This window comes from Elaeis guineensis, chromosome 7, assembly GCF_000442705.2.
Source record: "Elaeis guineensis isolate ETL-2024a chromosome 7, EG11, whole genome shotgun sequence".
NCBI lineage: Eukaryota > Viridiplantae > Streptophyta > Magnoliopsida > Arecales > Arecaceae > Elaeis > Elaeis guineensis.
Window position 1 is genome coordinate 98,025,262 of NC_025999.2, and position 19,315 is coordinate 98,044,576.

The 19,315-nt window shown below is 39.4% G+C and overlaps 1 protein-coding gene across 1 annotated transcript; it reads right to left on the reverse strand.

Annotated features, from left to right (window-relative positions):
- Window positions 1-622: 622 nt before the first annotated feature.
- On the reverse strand, window positions 623-3,869 carry LOC105048178 (GDSL esterase/lipase At5g45910). The gene is made up of 5 exons (XM_010927391.4): window positions 3,572-3,869; window positions 3,265-3,480; window positions 3,015-3,163; window positions 2,630-2,906; window positions 623-1,006 (listed from the first exon to the last, which is right to left on the reverse strand). Exons 1-5 carry the CDS (start codon window positions 3,807-3,809, stop codon window positions 753-755), a joined length of 1,134 nt encoding a protein of 377 aa, XP_010925693.1. The 5' UTR covers window positions 3,810-3,869; the 3' UTR covers window positions 623-752.
- Window positions 3,870-19,315: the final 15,446 nt, after the last annotated feature.

Genomic DNA, 19,315 nt, shown 5'->3' on the forward strand with positions numbered 1-19,315 from the left:
GATAGTTCCCATCTTCGCTTATCAATAAATGGAGGAGAAGTCATTTTCCAACTGTCCTGAATGCAGCATGTTTACATTCCATAAAACAAGAAATTTAATTGGTCTCCCATGGTTTGGGCATGAACGACGGTTGGTATCCTCATCGTTTCTTGTTCCTTTCTTCATCAGAGAGAAAGAAATGGACCCCTAGCAAGTGATACCTCAGAGTCCTCAGTGGAACTCATGAATCAATACGTGGGAGGACTGAAGCGATGCGTGCAAGCAATCTGAGGCACAAGCTAGCACCATGGGACACAATAGGTCTTGCATGATGTATGAAGGGAACCGTGTATCTTAGCCTTTGTTTGGCCCAATGAGGATTGCTAAACTAATCTGTGCAACTGAGCTGATGATTGGGTTTTAACGTGTTATACGAAGCCTTCTTGGCAACTACAAATTCGTTAACAAACCACAGCAAAATTTCGTGCAAATTGCAAGGACTACATATAAACTAAGAGCCGAAATATCATACATGGAGTTCAAACGTGGTTGCAATGAGAATTTTCAAGTCACTGTTAAACAAGTAAATTAATAGTAATCATATCATGTGGATCTTTCATTAAAAAAAAAAAAAAAAAAATCGTGACAATTCAACTTTTAGACTTCAATATCTGTAAAAAATTTAAATACAAAAACAAAGAACAGCAGGTGCTCTCTGCTAAAAGTAATCTTTTATGCTTCAGCTAGCTATGAGTGATACATGACACGTTTTATTATTTTGTTGTGAAGCTCGCAGAATCCTTAGGAGAGTGGAGACTCATAATGGGTGGGTTGGCGTAGGGGCCTTCCAACAAACCTTTGGCGATGAAGCGGTGAGCAGCTTCAGTATAATGAACACCATCCCAACTTGCATATGTTTCAGGATCATGGCACACGGTTGCGTTCGATGTACCACACCTAGCTGACATATTGACATTATACTTGCTACGATCCCCACAACAAGCTTTTAGAGCCCCATGAGTAAATCCTACACCCATCAATCAGTTTGGTTAGAGATATCTTTTATACACTACAAACAATTTGTTAGGCTGAAGCATTAAATCTGCAAATAAGACTACAGATCAAGAATATGCACTTCTTAGTGTTACAAGTCCATGGAGTTTCCATTTGAGTCGAGAAAAAAGATATTTAATAAAGCCCATCAATTTTGAGTATTATTAAGGACCAATAAGTTGACCGCTTTGTTGTTTCCTTGATGAAAATAAGTTCTCTGGTTTAATTGATTGTGACCTACTTTTTATCAAAAAAATGACCTGCTTGCATCCTGGAATTTATTAACTATTAACTTTGCTCTTGGATTCTCATGTCAAATCAAATTACTGTGTTTCTTCCTTGATCCGTTGGGAAGCTTGATGCTCTTGGATCCAGATGTGGATGACATCTATTTTGAGGATTTAATAGAATTATTGCAGAAAAGATGGGTACCTACACATCATCACCACTCTTTATCTCAATAAAGGAAGAAAAATATAAGACAATTACTTTTAGCTTAGATACACCTACTACCATGACAACGTTATTAAAAATTAGGAATAGAATAATTGAGAACTCTCCACTATGTACAAGTAGCTATCTCGTTATGGTAGCCAGGGACAGCTGCATGTGATGTTATTTTTCACAACAGCTCACTTTTGAACCTATTTTATGTCTCAAAGTTTGCCGTGGTATCGTTTCTATGTCTACAATTATTGACGTGGTCCTTTTTCTCAATCTTTTTTTTTTTTTTTTTCCTGCCGGGACCCTTGTAAACGTGGATGGCATAAAAAGTTAGCTCCACTGGCCAATATTGGTTCCATCCAAGTATGTGGTCTCCAAAGTTGGTACCAACTTGCAATTGGAACGCAATGCCATCATTCCGCAATTACTGCCACCCCACCACGAATCTCTCCCCATCTCACCATTCATAGGCTAGGACATAAAATGAGTTTTTCTTTTAAAATATTATTATTATTATTATTTTAGGTATCTCATTGCTACAATTTATATGATTTATTTTAGACTTCACCACTAACGATGGAGATACATGTATACATATTTTTATTGATCTCTCTTTTTTTTTTTTTTTTTCTCTCTATATTTGAATATATTATCGTATAATAAAATTGATCGGTCATTATACGATGGATCTAGTCCAACTAATAACATCAATGATCCTTATGGGCATTGATAAAATAATAAAGTGCCACCTAAGTAACACATCAGCAAGAGAAGTTTTATATATCATTGACTGACTCAAGACTTTTTTTTTTTTTTTGGTTGCATAAAACATGCTTTTGCCTTCTCATCCTTTCATTTTTTTTTTAATTTATTAGGAGTTAACTTTGATTATGGTTAATTAAAGCTGTCCATGTCCATCCAGCTCATTATGAAACGATAGACAAGACATCTCAACAAACCCTACAAGTGGGAGCAGCGGAATTCAAGAAAATGACCATCGTATATACCCTACATTTAATGTATCATGTGACACATGATACATAACGCGCTAAGTAACCAGGGCGGTAATCCAAAGTAACACGCAGAGCAAAAAGGCCACCTACCAGAGCGAATAACGCAAGCAGGACGCCCATAAGTGCAATAAATAACTTACCAAAATTTTTGGGGGCGAGATTAAATCGAATCGCTGCGGCGTAGTAATCCGCGTAGACGATCCTCGTCGACGGATACTTTTTCTGGAGCCTCTCCAATCCCACGCGAAGCTTTTCGTTGTGATACCACGCCAAAGTGTTAAATTTCTTGAGGCATCCGCTCCGACGGCCGTAGTCCTCTTTGTGTTTGCTACCATACAGCTTCAGGTACAACGGGAAGCATCCAAATGGGAAAACCCCTGGCACCACCAGATCTACTGCCCCTTGGTTGATCAACCTCTGCATGTTTTAAATTCGATGAGCAACCTACCATAAAAATACCTAATTGCCACAACTGGATCTAGATTCACTAATTAACCTCTACAATCGATGTTTCACCCTGATTACCTCGACACCCTCAACAATTCCTCCAACGATTACGGACACATTGGAGATCACTTGCTTGATGCCCCTGCCGGCGAAGAAGAAGGCGTTGTAATCGTTTCCTCCGAACTCCCCGACGACGAACAGACATCTCCTGAAGTACTCCTTGCATTCTGCAAATAATTTGATGGATAGTTTTGTCAGGGATGGGGGATGCAATTAATTTGGTAGCAGAGGTTTTTTATGATTTTTTTTTTTTTCTTTTTTCTACAACCTTCTGGTGAGCTACAGAGAGAAGGCTTCATGTCCTGGAACCAATCGATCTGGTCGCTTAAGGAACCGTTGACCCATACGGTGCTCTCGAGGCCTCTATTGTGGAAGTAGTCGAAGCTCATAGCCGTGCCTCCCGTGATGGCAAAATTGGCTCCTTTATGGAAGTCGGTGTTGTGAGCTTTAGATGGCGGAAGCAATGGGAGCCCAAAGGCCTCAGCTGCATAATTAGAAGAGAAGCATCAACGATTAGATTTGTTGTGCCCAAGAAATTTTTTTACGGGCGGAAGGGGCAGAGTTTGGGTATATACTGATGAAGTCTATGACCAAGCGTCCGTCCGAGCAGCGGCCGGTGGGGCGGCGAAAGAAGGTCATGCCATAAGGGGGGTGGGTGGTGGAGAGGATGGGATTGGGCCCGTCGACGAGGTGGTTGCCGGTGTCGGCGAGCGAATCGCCGAAGCTGAAGATAGCGGTGTAGGGTTCGGAGACGGAGAAGGAAAGATGGAGGCTGGAGGAGAAGAGGAGGAAGAGAAGGAAGGAGGGCTTCATGGCAGGAGAGAGGGGTCAAGGGAAAAGCAGTGGCGGACATAGTTGTACTAGGCTAGGGGAATAAGCCCTTATAATGATTCCTTCGTTCGTTCTCTGTGTCCTTTCTTAATCCCCACCGTCTTCTGTTTGCCTATTAATTAATCCCAGTATTCCACCAGAAACCTAGTTTGGCAGCTCCTATAGAAAAAATGCCGACGAGGTTTGACCTGGCATCTTTAACGATTCAATTACATTTTTTTTCATAAATATTTAAATTTTTTTAAATACATATCCTACAGCTCAACATCGAAAGATATCGGACTGCATCTTCAGAACTTATGATATTTATTTTAATTTAATCAAAAAAATAAATAATTATTTAAATTTTAATAATAATTAATAAATATACGAAGAAAAATAAAAGAAAGCTGAAGCTCTCTTTTATAGAAAATATATCAGATGATAACTCAAAAGGCTGGAAATGAGTCTGACTGGGCCAAACCAGTTAGTTGCTTGGGCACGGAACAATTTTTTAAAGCCTTTCGATTAGATCTAAGCTCAAAAAATTATGTTAATTTTAGTCTAAACCCAACCAAAATTTAAGATCCATCCTAAATCTAATAAACCAGACTTGGATGGAATGGGCTTGACTCAAATTAAGCTAGAGCCCGTTCAACCTAAGTCAAATTGAGAGCACTAAAAATTTGGTCGATGGTGGTGCTAATATGAAAATAATGGAGGGCATGGAAGTGGAGGAGCAAGAAAAGGATGAGAAGCGTGGACTTGACAGTGAAGGGGCAAAGGAAGGAGGGTGAGGAGAGGGTTTAGGTTAGGGTTTCATGAGAGAGTGGATGGAGAGCTGGTTGTAGAGGGGAGGTAGTGAGGAAAACAAAAGAGGAACACTGAGAGGAGGAATAGGGCTAAGGAGAGGGAAAATGGAGGAGGATGGGGTGAAGAAGAGGGTAATTATAAAAAATGGGGGAAAAAGAGATAGGTCGTGTAGAGTGGGGAAAGAAGAAGATAAGGTGCAAGATCGGAGGAGAGGCCAAGATGTGGAAGCAACTTATATGGTAGTTTATTTGACAAGCTCTGATATTATACTCAAGTGAGAGCGAGATGTTAGCAGACTAACTTTAATTACAATCTATTTGCCAATCAATTTATTTAGTAAGCATATGGCTATTAAATAAGAATTGAACCATTTGATGCTTGACTTGATGATCTTAACTTACAATCCAAGAAAGACATGCTAGCATTAACAATCCTGCAGCAATTTTTTTTTTCTTTTGATGAATATGGGAGGTTGAAACACCACCCAATTTTTTTCAAGATCAAAAAGGATACAGAGAGAAGAGGGGGAACAAAGACGAGCACAAAGAGAAAATAACATTAGTTTTATAAGCCATCGTTCGTTCAAAAATTTTTAAATTTTTTAATTATCGTTATAGAATAAAGCTGTCAATTTGGATTAAATCCATTGGATTGACCCACCCCACCATATAAATGGGATGGATTGGGTTTATATTTTAGTAATCCATTTAAAAGCAGATTAAATGACCTGCTTCGTTTGGATTGATGGATCGAGACGGGCTAATCATTTATTTTATTTAGTAAAAAAAATATTACCAAATTTTTTTAAGATCTTGACCTTTATCCAGTTATCCGTCTATTTTGTTTAATAAAAAAAATTATCTACCTTTCAGAGATTGTGAAGGAGATGTGGAGAGAAGAGGGAAAGATTAACATTTTTTTTTTTGGAGGGGGGAGATTTTGGCGAATGGATCTGTTTAATCTGCAACCCATGACGAATCAGATCGAATTGGAGTTTTTCCAACCGATCAGTTAAACAGGTCAACCCGTCTCATCCCATTTAGAGATGGGTCAGGATGGATCGGTATGGATCAACCCATTTTGACAGTTTTATTATAGAATATAACGTGACCTCCAAACAATTTAATGATGCTAGACAGCTCGAAGCAGATGAAACACTGGTCCACAGCTAGGAACAAGAAAGACCGGAGGTCTTTGAAGCAACGTAGGTGCTATTTTAATTTTATGCCAGATTTTTCTATATTCGTACAGCAAGCTTCCATCGCAAGGGTTGGACCATAGATTGAAATGGAGAAGAACCACTTGAGCAACGATAGTGATCGAGGCATGCTTGTCGAGGAAAGTTCTGCCATTCCTCTCCTTCTAATAGCTCCATGTAAATGTGCCAATGAGCATTAGAGCGGCATGCCTTGCTGGTTTTTGGAAATTTCGACTTGTCCATTTCATACCAAGCCCTTCAAAGATACCATGAGTTTGTAGTATCCCGAGTAAGTTGCAAACTGCTCTCCAAATTAAAGTGAAGAAGGGGCAGACACAGAACAAATGGTCCATAATCTCAATCGGGCTTTGGTACAAAACGTAGCCCCCTAGATTCCTTCCAGTTTTCCTCTCAATAACGTTGCGAGTGTTGATATTGTTTTTCCAGTATAGCCAAAGGACAAACTTCACTTTAGGAGAGCTTTGATACTCCATAAAGAGGAAGGAAATTTACCCCTCACAGTTTTCTTTCGAAAAGCTTCGGAAAAGCCATGGATGCCTAAACTTTTCTTCATTTATATTACAATAATCTTTCACATCTATCATGTAGCGCTACCATTAGTCCACTGGATGAATTCCTTTTTTGCATTTGTTTTTTTGTTAAACAATTAATATTTATTTATTCCTCCAATATATAATGTTTCGCTTTAGAATGAGTCGGGGCCTCGGGAGGAATGAAGTGTTCTTCCTATATTTATTTAAAACTGGTATTAATTTCAAGAGTTTGAACATAGATTACAGGACCGCAGAATGATTGTCTCGTTGCGGTCAATTTTTTATTACGTCCGTAAAAAAATTTCTATAAAAAAAAAATTATACTGTATAAAATTATATTCGATGAAAATTTTTTAATACTTAAATTAATAAAAAAAAATAAACAGTAGATAAAATTTTCAAAAAGACAGAATATCAGAAATATCTTACCAAATGCTATTTATTTACTTTCTTTTATAAACGAGTTGTTGACAACCGTTTGTAACTATTAGATACATGGGTCCCGTTTATTTTGTTGCTACGTGATCGTGGAATAGACGGTTAGACCCACCACTGATCATGTTGTGACCATTATACACTTTTTATGCTAGAGGTTTCTGGTATATCGACTCTATATCGGCAGTCCGAATATATCGACTGTATATCGACAATTATAGAAGTTTGAATGATCATCAGTCGATAACTTTGATATGCCGATGGTCATTTACCGATATGCCGATGGTCATTAGTTTGAAGTTGGTTAAGTCATCATGGTTAAAATGTTTGTCATGGAGGTTGAGAATAGCCGACTGTTGGTCGGTCTATCGATTGATAGTCGATGGTTTATACCTATCAGGCCGATTAAAAATCGAGTAATGTCGTAATTGAGGCAGAATTTATTTTGCAATATAATTTTGATGGTTCATCGTCCATAATCGGTAGATATCTGATCAGCCGACTGTGAATCAGGGAAGTCAACTGAATTACACCAATAGTTGCCCCCCACTCCCAAGTGCAAGGTAGCCTAATATGTGGATCGGCATATGGTCTGACACGTTGGATGAAGGAAGTTGTCATGTGTTATCTCGAGCCTCAATTCGACTGCAGACATTAATGATTTCTTCGAAAAATAAAAAATCTTCAGCCATTTTATCGTTTCGATAACTGTAAGATCATCATTGGGGTGTCGATTCGAGAAGATAGTTTGGCATCCAGAGAATCCGATCGATTTAATTTTGACTAGTCAATTTCGGCCACGTGTCCAGATGTTATTGGCTTTAAGCCGTTTACATGGATAGAGGTGAGGTGGCATGATCAAGTGGTAGGTGCATCAAACTGTCCGATCGATAGTCGGTTCAGATGTAGCCACATGTTGGAATCTGGAGCAGTTTTGATTTAAATAATTTCATCCTGACTATTGACAGTTCTATATGTATAATATTGCTTTCATTTAGACTTTCTGCTGCACTCTGAGAATCCGAAGGTTCTTATTGTAGGTATTGAGATTTTTGTCGAGTTTCGAGTTGAGAGCCAGGGTTTTTAGATTTTTTTTAGCCTTCAGGTTAGATTTCTTCTTCCTTGCTCTTCTTTCTTCATTTTGGATTTTTTACAATTTCCAATGGCTAGTAGTAGTAAGAAGAAGAAGGTTAAGGTAGAGAATAGACCTTCAGGTAGAGCATCTACCCCTCAGCCTTCTCAGAGTCGATGATCGACTGGTTTATTGGCGATTATCTCCCGGCCCGATGGTAGAGGTTTCTTCTCTAACTGAGTCCATAGTTGCTCATCTCTGGGAGCAGTACTGCATCCCAAAATAGTTTCAGTTGTTCATGCTTGGTTTGAATGGTCAGGTGATCTCCCCTCCTCCAAATCAGGTCACTTTTTATATTGAGAACTTTCGGGCTGGGCTTCGATTCTCGATTTCGGATATCATTTGGAATATTTTTGATTTTTATCGATTTTTTTCAATCCAACTTATGTCGAATTCCATTCGGCTTCTTATCACTTTCGCTTTATTGTGTCGTATGATCTTGACTCAACCTAGACCTTCCCTTTTTTGTGCTTTCTTTGTTCTTTGCCCTCATCCGAAGGCTGAAGGCTGATGGTTCTTCAGTCCAAGGAAGGATCTGTCCTTCATTTTTGGTCTTCCATCTTTCATTCACGATTGGAAGACAGTTTTTTTTTTATTCTTCTTTTTCACCTTGAACTTTTCTTTCCATTTGGAGGAACCCGAAGACTAGCCTGAATGAAAACAGTCCGGTTGATGAGGTTGATCGGAAAGACTTCCTACAACTAAAAGATATGAAAGTTCCCTTGCAGTAGGAGCTGTTGATAGAGCAGTCTCTCTACGACGTCGGACTTAGTTCGACACTCGCCGTAGATATAATATAGTTGATTCTTCATTTTTATTTTCATTTTTTTGTTTTTTATTTTTGAACTTTATAGCTGAACCTTTTTGCTTTCTGATTGCAGTTATGCACCCGACAGCACGAATCTCGACTGCCGACGTTCACCAACATGCTACTAAGAAGAGAGCAGTGACTGATGTCGGACCATCTCGAACGACAAAGAAGAGTCGGGTTCGTTCGGAGTCGATTCTGGCAAGGGAGACTGGCATTCCATCGATGGTGGCTCCCGACACCAAGCCGGTCATTGCATTGTCGGCTCCGACAGTGTTTCCTCCTATCGATGTGCCGTCAGTTGGAGAAGAACCAATAAGAGATGGCAATGTCGCGGCTATAATACCAGCAACGGTCGAGACGATGCCAATCCTAGTTCCATCAACAGGGGTCAGGCCGAGTCTGCAGTCGTGGTCGAACCAGAACCATCTGCTACCATTCTGACCATTTCTTCGATGCCTTCAATTAGGTGAATGCGGTCTCAAGCACCGTCGAGTTTTGACTTCATGGTGGCTTTGAGCGAATGACCGCCAACCGAAAAGCGGGGAAAGGCACCGACCGTCTCTACTGATGACGGATCATCGACAGGTCTTCCTACTTTTTTTGACATCCAAATTCCTATTGGTGAGTCGGCCTTAGCCAACCCGACGTTGGCTAAGCGACGTATCGAGGCTGCTCTTCTCCCGACTAATAAGGAGAATAAAAAAGATCGGACCGTATCTAAGATGTTTTATTTTTTTTATCCGATGATACTCGGTATAAGTTGACGATACTTTTCTCTCTCTCTCTCTCTCTCTCTTTCTTTGTTACTTGATCTGACTTGTTTTCTTTCCTTTTCAGTTGGCACATGACATGCATGCACTAGAGAGTGCATATCAAAAAATCATCGAGCTCCATCGAGCATGGATAGATAAGACTGCGGCTGCAAATGTCAAAAAAGCTGTCGCTGTTGAACGACTCCAAGCAGCAACTGAATGGGAGTCGAGCAGGAGAAGGAGCTTCAAGAGAAGATCTCTCATGCAAAAGCCAAAGTGGAGTCGACTAGAGCCGAATTGGGGTCGGTTCAATAAAACATCAAGTCCCTAGAATCCCAAAACAAGAGCAAGAAGTACACAATCCATCGGCTTCAAAGGGAAAGGGATAGCTGCATTGAAGAATCGGAGAAAGAGCGTGGGAGGCATCGGGCCACTGAGGAGAAGTTGACATTGGCCAATGCAGAGTCGGCTTCCGCAAAAGAGGAAGCTTGGTCGGCAAAAGACGCTTTGAGTCAGGCCATCGAAGACTTCAGAAAATCAGAAGACTACAAAAATGAAGTCCTCGAGGGCGGATACATCTTTTACTGCATCGGATATGAAGACGGTAGGGATGCAGTCAAAAGACTGTATTCGGACTTGGATCTGACCAGCATTGTTGCTCCTGATTCGGGAGAAGAGACTGTCAAAAAAACTGTGTCGACCGAAGGAGCTGCACCGGCTACACCAGAGGTACCGAAGTCAACTGTACCGAAGTCAACTGCTGTTGAGGGCCACAGAACCGAAGCTGCGGTGACTATTGACACAACTGAAGAAGAAGCTGACTGGTGATCGATGTAATATCTTTTTTTTTATTAATCAGATAATAGTTTAATTTTTGTAATCGGATCTTGGGTCCTATTTTGTAATCATTTTTTCTGATGAATGAAAAGAAATTCTAAGTATGAAATCTCTTCTCAATCTCGTTGTGTTGTTCGGCATCGTTAAATATCGATCAATAGTTGTAGTAGAATTTGCTTGCTAATCGGATATCAACTGACTTAACTTTTAAATAATTTTTTTTAGATATTTGATAGACGGTGGCAAGCTGAATATCTTTTGACTGATTGGAGTTAAGTCAGTATACTTTCTACTCGATTGGAGTCGAGTTGGCATAATATTTTGCTTAACTAAAGCCAAATTAGCATAAGTAGTCATTCGACTTAGGTCGGTTTTTACAATGAAAAACTAAGATGTCATCAGTACAATCAGACCGACTATTTATGGATTTGATACCATTTTTGTAGATAATTTGTAGATAGCTGAACGTTTCAAGAAGATCTAGAATTCTGATGTTTCATTCCAAATATGTCGGACATGTGAACAACTTTATTGATAGTATATTTTCAGATCATCGACATTCCAAGTTTGAGGAATAGTCGCTCCATCGAGAGTTTCTAGTCGATATATATCTGAACGAAGTATTTCGATCAACTTGTAGGATCCTTCCCAGTTTGGAGAGAATTTTTTCTGATCTAGAGGTTTTGAAACTTCTGCCTTCATTAAAATCAGATCTCCTGGATGGAAGACCTTCAGCTTGACCTTTCATTGTGATATCGGGATACTCTCTGCTGATATGCTGCCAATCGAACTTGAGCTTGTTGTCGAACTTCTGAGAGTAAGTCTAGGTCAGCTCTTCGACATTCAAAATTATTTGGCTCATTATATTGTTCGACTCTTACTGATGGCAATTCGATCTCGAGTGGGATTACTGCTTCTGTTCTGTAGGCCAAGTCGAATGATGATTCTTCCGTCAGTATGTGAGTTGTCTGATATGCCCATAAGATCAGATATAATTTTTTCATCCAAAAATTTTTAGCTTCATTCAATTTGATCTTCAGACCATGTAGAATTATTCGATTTATCACTTTCACTTCACCGTTAAATTATGGATGACTGACTGAGGTGAACTTGCATATAATATGAAATTTTATACAAAATCTTTTGAAATTTTGATTGTCGAATTGTCGACCATTGTCGGTAATAATGGTATATGGTAAACCAAATTTATATATGATTGATTTCTGAATAAAATCTTCCATCTTACTTTTAGTGATCTGTGCCAAGGGTTCAGCATCTACCCATTTGATGAAGTAATCAATGACGATCACTATAAACTTTCTCTGATCAGATGCCAGAGGAAAGGGATCGAGTATGTCGATTTTTCACTGCACGAAGAGCCATGATACAATAATTGATATCAGCTGACTGATCGGTTGATATTGTATATTGGCATACTTCTGACATGGTTCATATCTTTGAACAAGTTCAGCTATATCTTTCTTTATAGTAGATCAATAATATCTTTGTCGCAAAACTTTATAAGCTAATGATTTATCCCCAAGTGATTTTCACAAATTTCTTCATTAACCTCTCGAAGTACATAGTCGACATCTGTAGGTCTTAGACACTTCAGTAAGAAAAGAGAGAATAACCTCTTATAGAGTTATCCATTCATCAAAATATATTGTGAGACCATCCACCTTAGTCGTTTAGCCTTTAAAGGATCTAAAGGTAGAGTTTTATCAGTCAAATATTGAATGATCGGATCCATCCAACTTGATTCGTCATTGATTTGTAACACTTCTTCAACTTTGTTAATACTTAGTTGTTTAAAATATTCAATGAATGTTTGGCCGAGCAAGCTGAATGAAGTAGTTATGAGTCAAAAAAGTACATGATTCGAGCATTCTCTGCTCTTGGGATGTGAGAGATCTCAAAATATTTCAAGATTGATGTAAAATCTTTCACTTTCTGAAGGTACTTCATCATAATAGGGTCTCGAGCTTTCAACTCACTCTTGACCTGTTTGGTGATCAGTTACGAGTCAGTGAAGACCTTCAAGTTTTCTATGTCAAATTCTTTGATAATTTTCAAGCCAGCTAAAAGAGCTTTATATTCGGCTTGATTATTTAAAATTTTAAAATTGAATCGAAGGATATATTCAGTTACGATCTCTTCAAAATTGATGAGGATGAGACCGGCTCCACTATCTTGTGCATTAAATGCTCCATCAACATGTAGTACCTACACTGGTGCTAAGTCGACCTTAGAAGTTTTAATTTGCTTCGATTTACCGTTGAGTTCATCCTTGGGATTATCATTAGATACGTTGCACTCAGTGACAAAATCGATCAAAATTTATGCTTTCATTAACGGTTGTGGACGATATTGAATATCAAATTCATTGAGTTTTATTATCCACTTCGTCATTCGATCAGAAGTATCAAATCGGTACAATATTGCTTTCAACAGTTGATCTGTCAAGATAACTATCGGATGTGCCTGAAAGTACGATCAAAATCATTGTGATGGTATGATCAGAGCATAGATCATTTTTTTCACTCTTGAGTATCATACTTCAGTATTGTAAAGTACTTTACTGGTGTAATAAATCGATCGTTGAATTCGATTTTCATCCTCCTGGACAAGTACTGAACTAACTATCTTTATCGAGATTGCCAGATAGACATAATAGTTCTCCCACTTTCGATTTTGTGAGTAATGGTGGAGATGTCAAATATTTTTTTAAATATTCAAAAGATTGTCGACACTCATCTGACCATAAAAAATCTTTTACTTATCGCAAGATCTTGAAGAAGGATAGACATTTTTCTGCCGATCTTGAAATGAATTGGTTGAGTGAGGCGATCTTTTTATTGAGTCATTGTATCTTTTTCTTGGAGCTCAGATGCTTCATATTAATAATAGTCTTTATTTTCTCAAGATTTGCTTCGATTCCTCATTGTGATATAAGAAATTTAAGAAATTTTTTGATAGTTACTCCGAATGTATATTTAGTAGGATTCAATTTCATCCGGTATTGTCGAAGTATGTCAAAGGTTTCTTCTAAATTTTCAACATGATTGGAAGTTTCAAAATTTTTCACCAGCATATCATCAATGTAAATCTCCATGTTGCATCCAATTTGTATCTTAAACAGTCTGTTGACTAGCCGTTGATAAGTAGCTCCGGATTCTTTAAACCAAATAGCATCATTTTGTAGCAGTAGATATTTTTGTCGATTATAAACACAGTATGCTCCTCATCTTCAGGTACTATTTGAATTTGGTTGTAGCCCACGAAGACGTTCATAAAGCTCAAAAATTGATGTTCCAAAGTCGCATCAACTAGTTGGTTGATTTTTTATAAAGAAAAGCTGTTCTTCGGACAAACTTCATTTAAATTAGTGTAGTCGATGTAGATTTTTTATTTTTTATTAATTTTTTTCACTATCACTACATTAGTGAGCCAATCTAGATAATTAACTTCTCTAATGAAGCCAGCTGCGAGGAGTTTATGAACTTCTTCATCGATGATCTTCTGTCTTTCAGATGCAAAAGGTCTTTTTTTCTGCCTTACCAATCTAACTTTGGGATCAATGTTTAACTGATGAGTTATTACTTCTGGAGAAATTTCTGGCATATCGGTTGCCAACCAAGCAAAAATATCGATATTTGCCATTAGCAGGTTCACCAGTTGTCTTCGTTCTGGATCAGATAATTGCGATCCAATTTGGACCATCTTTTCAGGATCATCTTCTCTTAATGGGATAGAAATCAGTTGTCTGGTTCATCTCTTTCTTCATTTTCTCTTTGGTTCAGTTTATCAACTGACAAAAAGTCTTCAGGTTGACTGTTCTTCGCAGAGACCATAAAGCAATGTCTAACAAGTTGTTGATCTTCGCATATTTTTTCAACTCCATTTCTTATCGAGAATTGGATCAATAAATGATATATTGATACTATCACTCTTAAGGCATTGAGTCATAATCATCCAAGTATGGTACTGTAAGTCGAAGGAACTCGGACGATCATAAATGTTAATAAAATGATATTTTTTTGTGGATCTATTCCTGTAGTTAGTGAGAGAGTAATTTTTTCTTTCACGATAACAGCATCACCAGTGAAACCAACTAATAACATCGAGATTCTTCTAAGTCAATCAGTCGGTAGTCGCATTCGAAAGAAAATCGAGCAAAAAAGAATATCAGTAGAATTTTTATTATCAACTAAAATTTTTTTTACATCATAATTTGCTATCATCGTCGAGATGAGATAGCATCATCATAGAGAGTCTGTATTTTTTTAACATCATCTTCTAAAAAAGAGATTATATTATCAAGTCATCATTTTCTTTGCTGACTTTGCTTTGAAAGTTGCTCCTCAATCCTTTGGTCGCCTATAAATCATGTTGATCACCCCACCATTGGCCGATTGTTGATTGTTTCCTCAGATAATGGCTGAGGCTGTCGGTCGGTGAGAGATTGAGCCAGATGGTTCCGTCAAAATTTTTCGAGATAGCCACATCAAATCGAAGCCTCTATCTCATTCCTGAGCTGAATATATTGTTCGATATTATGATCGTGATCATGATGAAACCGATAATATTTTTTCTTGTCGTGGCTCCTTGGTGGTACTTTCATCGATGGAGGACGTCGAAAATACTCCTCTTCCTCGATTTTCATTAGGATCCGCATATGGAGAGCAGAAAGAGGAGTATAGGAGTCATACCTCCTGCCATAATTATTCAGCCTTGGACTTCATCGATGGGGTGAAGCTCCTTTATTAGTTGTTGACCGACTTGGTTGGATCAAAACTCTGCCTTTCTTTTATTTTTTTTTCTAGCCTTTTTTCTCTATCTAACGTTGGTTGGTGTAAATATACTTGTATGTGCACTCCAAAAATTCAGTATAGGTCCAAAGAAGAGTTTTATCCAGAGAATAAGTAAATCTAGATCTCTTTAGATCTTTTTTCATGACCGAAATAGTCATATCTTCATTGAGGTCTCTAACCTCAAGTGTGACCGTGTTAAAGTGAACCATGAAGTCTCTTGATATCTCTGTCTCACCTTGCTTGATAGAGAAGAGACTGTTTGATTCTGTGGTACCTTTCGGCAAGTGCTAAAATGGGCCAAGAATGAATGTTCCAGCTACTTGAAAGAACTTATGCTCTCCGATTAGAGTCCAGAATATCAGACTCGAGCAGTCTTCCAAATGGTTATCGAAAAGTCAATACATAGGAGGGCGTCGGTCGTCCTCTGGATCATTATGAGAGCCTTATAGCTCTCTAGATGATCAATTGGGTCAGTAGAGCCATCATATGGCTCCATCTACAGTATCTTGAATCGAGACGGGATCGACTCATCCAAGATACGTTGAGAGAGAGGTTGAGCAATATGAAAGCCAAGATCATTGGAGAACTTTCGACCTTTCATTTGGAGTCGAATGAGTTGGCGGTCGATCTCTTTGAATTTATGCTCGTAGTCATCTAGCATAGGTCTAAGGAAGAGTTTTATCCAGAGAATAAGTAAATCTGGATCTCTTTAGACCTCTTTTCATGGCCGAAATGGTCATATCTTCATTGAGGTCTCGGACCTCAAGTGTAACCGTGTTAAAGCGAACTACGAAGTCTCTTGATATCTCTGTCTCACCTTGCTTGATAGAGAAGAGACTGTTTGATGTCCGTGATACCTTTCGGTAAGTGCTAAAATAGGCCAAGAATAAATATTCTAGCTGCTTGAAAGAACTTATGCTCTCCGGTTAGAGTCCAGAATACCAGACTCGAGCAGTCTTCCAAATGATTATCAGAAAGCCAATGCATAGGAAGACATCGGTCGTCTTCTGGATCATTATGAGAACCTTGTAGCTCTCTAGATGATCAATTAGGTTAGTGGAGCCATCATATGGCTCCATCTGCAGTATCTTGAATCGAGATGGGATCGACTCATCCAAGATACGTTGAGAGAGAGGTTGAGCAATATGAAAGCCAAAATCATTAGAGGACTTTCGACCTTTCACTTGGAGTCGGATGAGTTGGTAGTCGATCTCTTTGAATTTATGCTCGTAGTCATCGAGCCACCGTTGCTGAAAAAATTTAGAGGTAGAATCCCCTGAAGAACTTGAGGATGGAGAAGTAGAAAGTATATGTGGCCTCTTCTCCTTCTTGATGCTATATACACGGGAGGGAGAGAGAGATCGTCATGAATAGTGGCCGGCATGATGAGAATATCGAGAGAGTAGTGGCTCAATATGATGAGAATGTCGAAAAAATTGTCGTTCTGAAGATAGAGAGAGATCGTTGTGGAGAACCACGGCTGTGCCTGGATGGCACTGAATGTGCCATCAGCCCTCCACCAGCGACTGCTGCTACTGTGTTTGTTGTTGTTGGAGGCTGTGTACTGTTTCTGTCAATACTTTCATTTGCTGCATTAAAGCAACAATTTATGCATCCATAGTGACTAGAGGATGCGAAGAACTGGGCTCTACTATTGGAGGTGGAGGAGGGAGGTCTTTTCAATGGAAAGATTGTCATGCAGATCCTATAGAGTTGTTTTGAGCTCTAATTTTTACCATAATTTTTTGTTATTCTTCCCTACCTGACGTGCTAATCTCTTGTGGCCAATCCTCTATTGCGTCCATTGTCGGAGAAGAACACCTGCAAAAAAAATCTGCACTGATCGAAATTATGTCCAATGGAGACCCTCCGATGCCTAAGTCAGTGAAGAGTGGTGAACAGCAGATAAAATTTTCAAAGAGGCAGAGTATCAGTCCAGAAGTATCTTACCAAATGCTGTTCATTTACCTCTTTTTATAGATGAGTTGTTAGTAATCGTTTGTAATGGTTAGACACGTAGGTCCGCTTATTTCGGTGCTATATAATCGTGGGATGGGTAGTTATACCCATCACTGATCATGTTATCGCCATTATGCACTTTTTGTGCTGACGATTTTCGATATATCAACTCTATATCGGCAGTCCGAATGTGTCGACTATATATCAATAATTGTAGAAGCTCGAATGACTATCGATCGATTACTCTGATATGCCAATGGCCATTTACCGATATGCCGATGGTCATCAGTTTGAAATTGGTTAAGTCGTTATAGTTGAAATATTTGTTAGGAAGATTGAGAATAGCCGACTGTTGATCGGCCTATCAATTGATAGCCGGTAGTCTGTGCCTATCAGGCTGATTAAAAGCCGAGTGATGTCGTAATTGAGGTGAAACTTGTTCTGTGATCTAGTTTTGATGGTTCGTCGTCCATAATCGATAGATATCTGATCGACCGACTATGAATCGGATGAGTCAACTGAATTACCCCAACAATTGCCAAAGTGTTTCTCTTGGCATGGAGAACCCAAGAACAAAATAATCTTCAATGCAACGGTTATGACCAAACTAGGAGAGGATTTTTACTTGAGAAAATTCTAAAATTGTGCTCTGTCCAAACTTGCTAGCAAACAGCCAAAGATAATTGATCTCATGCCCTTGTCATTTTGCTTTTAACTCTACTGGTTCTCCATTATATCCATGAAAAGAATAGGGAGGATGCCTTTGATTTCAAAGCTTGCCTTGGGAGTACTCTAGATACACTTGACAAACAAGTAGTGAGCGAACAGGTTATTAACGTCTCCAACAGAAGGACCACATAGGTAGTGTTGGGGAGGGGTATTACATCTGAATCGAAACATGTCCTCATTGATGTCAGGGCAGAATCGATCCCCACAGAATCTGCATCGCCTCAGTTAACGCAATCCTTGTAGCGGATGCGCCGTCCAAGAATCAAGGGTCGTCCGACACCCGTGCCATGGTCCGAACTCCCTCTCGGGATCAAGTCGATCCCGACTTTCAAATCCTAATCTGATGGCCAGTCTCAGCAGCTAACGGGCCTTGGGCGGATTTCAGTGATTTGGCTGATCTCCTTTCTGGCCGACCTTCAACTGTTTACTTCAGAAGAGAGTCGAGTATTAGATAGCCATTCCCACCTGAGGTCCAAGCTAGAAAACACTTTAATCATTTCTCTTTGTACAAATCTGTCAGGCCATATTATTTAGCTATGCCACTCCATCTACTGACTTCGTGCTAGTTAAGCCCATGTCACATCACCATCCCCTCCACGGTCAAACTGTGCATCGATTAGAAGAACGTCTGCCATCAGAGCCATTTAAAGATGCCCCATGCAGCTCCGTACGATGGGACACGATCAGAATAGCCTCCTGTCCTTCCATCCTTAACCTTAATCTCACCATAAATAGAGAGGGGGTCCCGATGAAGGCCACAGCACCGATCCCCGCCTCAGCAGTCGATACCGGCTCCTCACTGATTTATACATCAGCCAACTGACCCCAAGGCGACACCCAGATATCAGGCATCGAGCCAAGAGAAGCTTAACTTTGGCATCTTTCTCAAAGATTCTAAGTCGATCATTACTCCTAACTAGTCTCTGAATTATTCACTATTGCAACTTATCACTTCGAGGAGATCGATCCTCACTATCCCAAACCCCATGTGGCGGACTGGACTAGTCTCCTGGGCAAGCCGAGCCTCATCTTTCTGACTCTCCACTATCTTCGGGTAGGACTTCCTGGAGGACCCTTCTGTATCCTCACTTCAGCTATCGATCCTAGCTTCCATCAGTCAACAGATGGCGAATTAGGACAAATCGGCCGATCCTCCCTCTTAGCCAACATCCTCCATTTAGCAACAGAGGCATCTACTGGCCTCCAGACTTGGATATCGGGGGAATGATCTAACACTAGATAATGGCCTTTCATTTAAAGTGCAGGTCAGAGGATACTAATTATAGTTTCTATTTAATCATGTCAAGTCAAGACATGTCATCTTATTGCATCATATCACTTGCCGGCTGCATGCCGACTACGCTCGCATCACATCGTCTCTCCTGTCGATTACATGTTGAGTAAAGGTATGCTTACCGTCGGAACACGTGACATAGTCTATACGATTCAAGTGGCCCGGAATGACTTTCTATCTT